Below are 417 nucleotides of genomic sequence, written 5' to 3' on the forward strand. Positions count from 1 at the left end.
CGGGGTGGCGGGCCGGGGCAAGCAGCTCTGGTGAGGCCAGAGCAGCCGAGGGATGGTGAGGGGTCCCAAGGTGACCAGAGGAGCAACCCCAGCGTGAGACTCCTTCACAGTAAGTCACCACTAGCCCCAGCCCCACTTTCCCAGCCCAGGGCCTCCCACCAGCCCCAGCCTGCTGCCCATGCAGGGGTCTGAGCTGGAAAAAGGCAGGAAAGCAGGGAGCCAGCATGGAGAGAGACAGGAGGCTCTCGCCCCGCCCAGGCAGGGCTCAGGCCTGAGTTTTACCCCCAGAGCCCGCAGCGACAGCGGCACAACGCTACCTCTTGATGAGGGAGATGCAGTCATCAGCCTGGCTTCGCAGCGGGGAGTTGCTGAGGCTGTTCAGGCTCTCCCCCAGCTTGACAAGGGACTGCTCCACGA

At 65.0% G+C, this 417-nt stretch overlaps 1 protein-coding gene across 1 annotated transcript in view; it reads right to left on the reverse strand.

Moving 5' to 3' along the window:
• The window catches only part of MED24 (mediator complex subunit 24), a gene marked incomplete at both ends in the record, with an annotated part of 12,836 nt that overhangs the window by 11,145 nt on the left and 1,274 nt on the right, over positions 1-417 (reverse strand). The window contains one exon of the mRNA XM_010146246.1: positions 318-417. This exon is cut by the window's right edge and continues 1 nt beyond it. Coding sequence (XP_010144548.1) covers positions 318-417 — 100 coding nt within the window. The remainder of the gene's footprint in view (positions 1-317) is intronic.

The sequence above is a fragment of the Buceros rhinoceros genome, unplaced genomic scaffold (genome assembly GCF_000710305.1).
Source record: "Buceros rhinoceros silvestris isolate BGI_N320 unplaced genomic scaffold, ASM71030v1 scaffold20952, whole genome shotgun sequence".
NCBI classification, from domain to species: Eukaryota; Metazoa; Chordata; class Aves; order Bucerotiformes; family Bucerotidae; genus Buceros; species Buceros rhinoceros.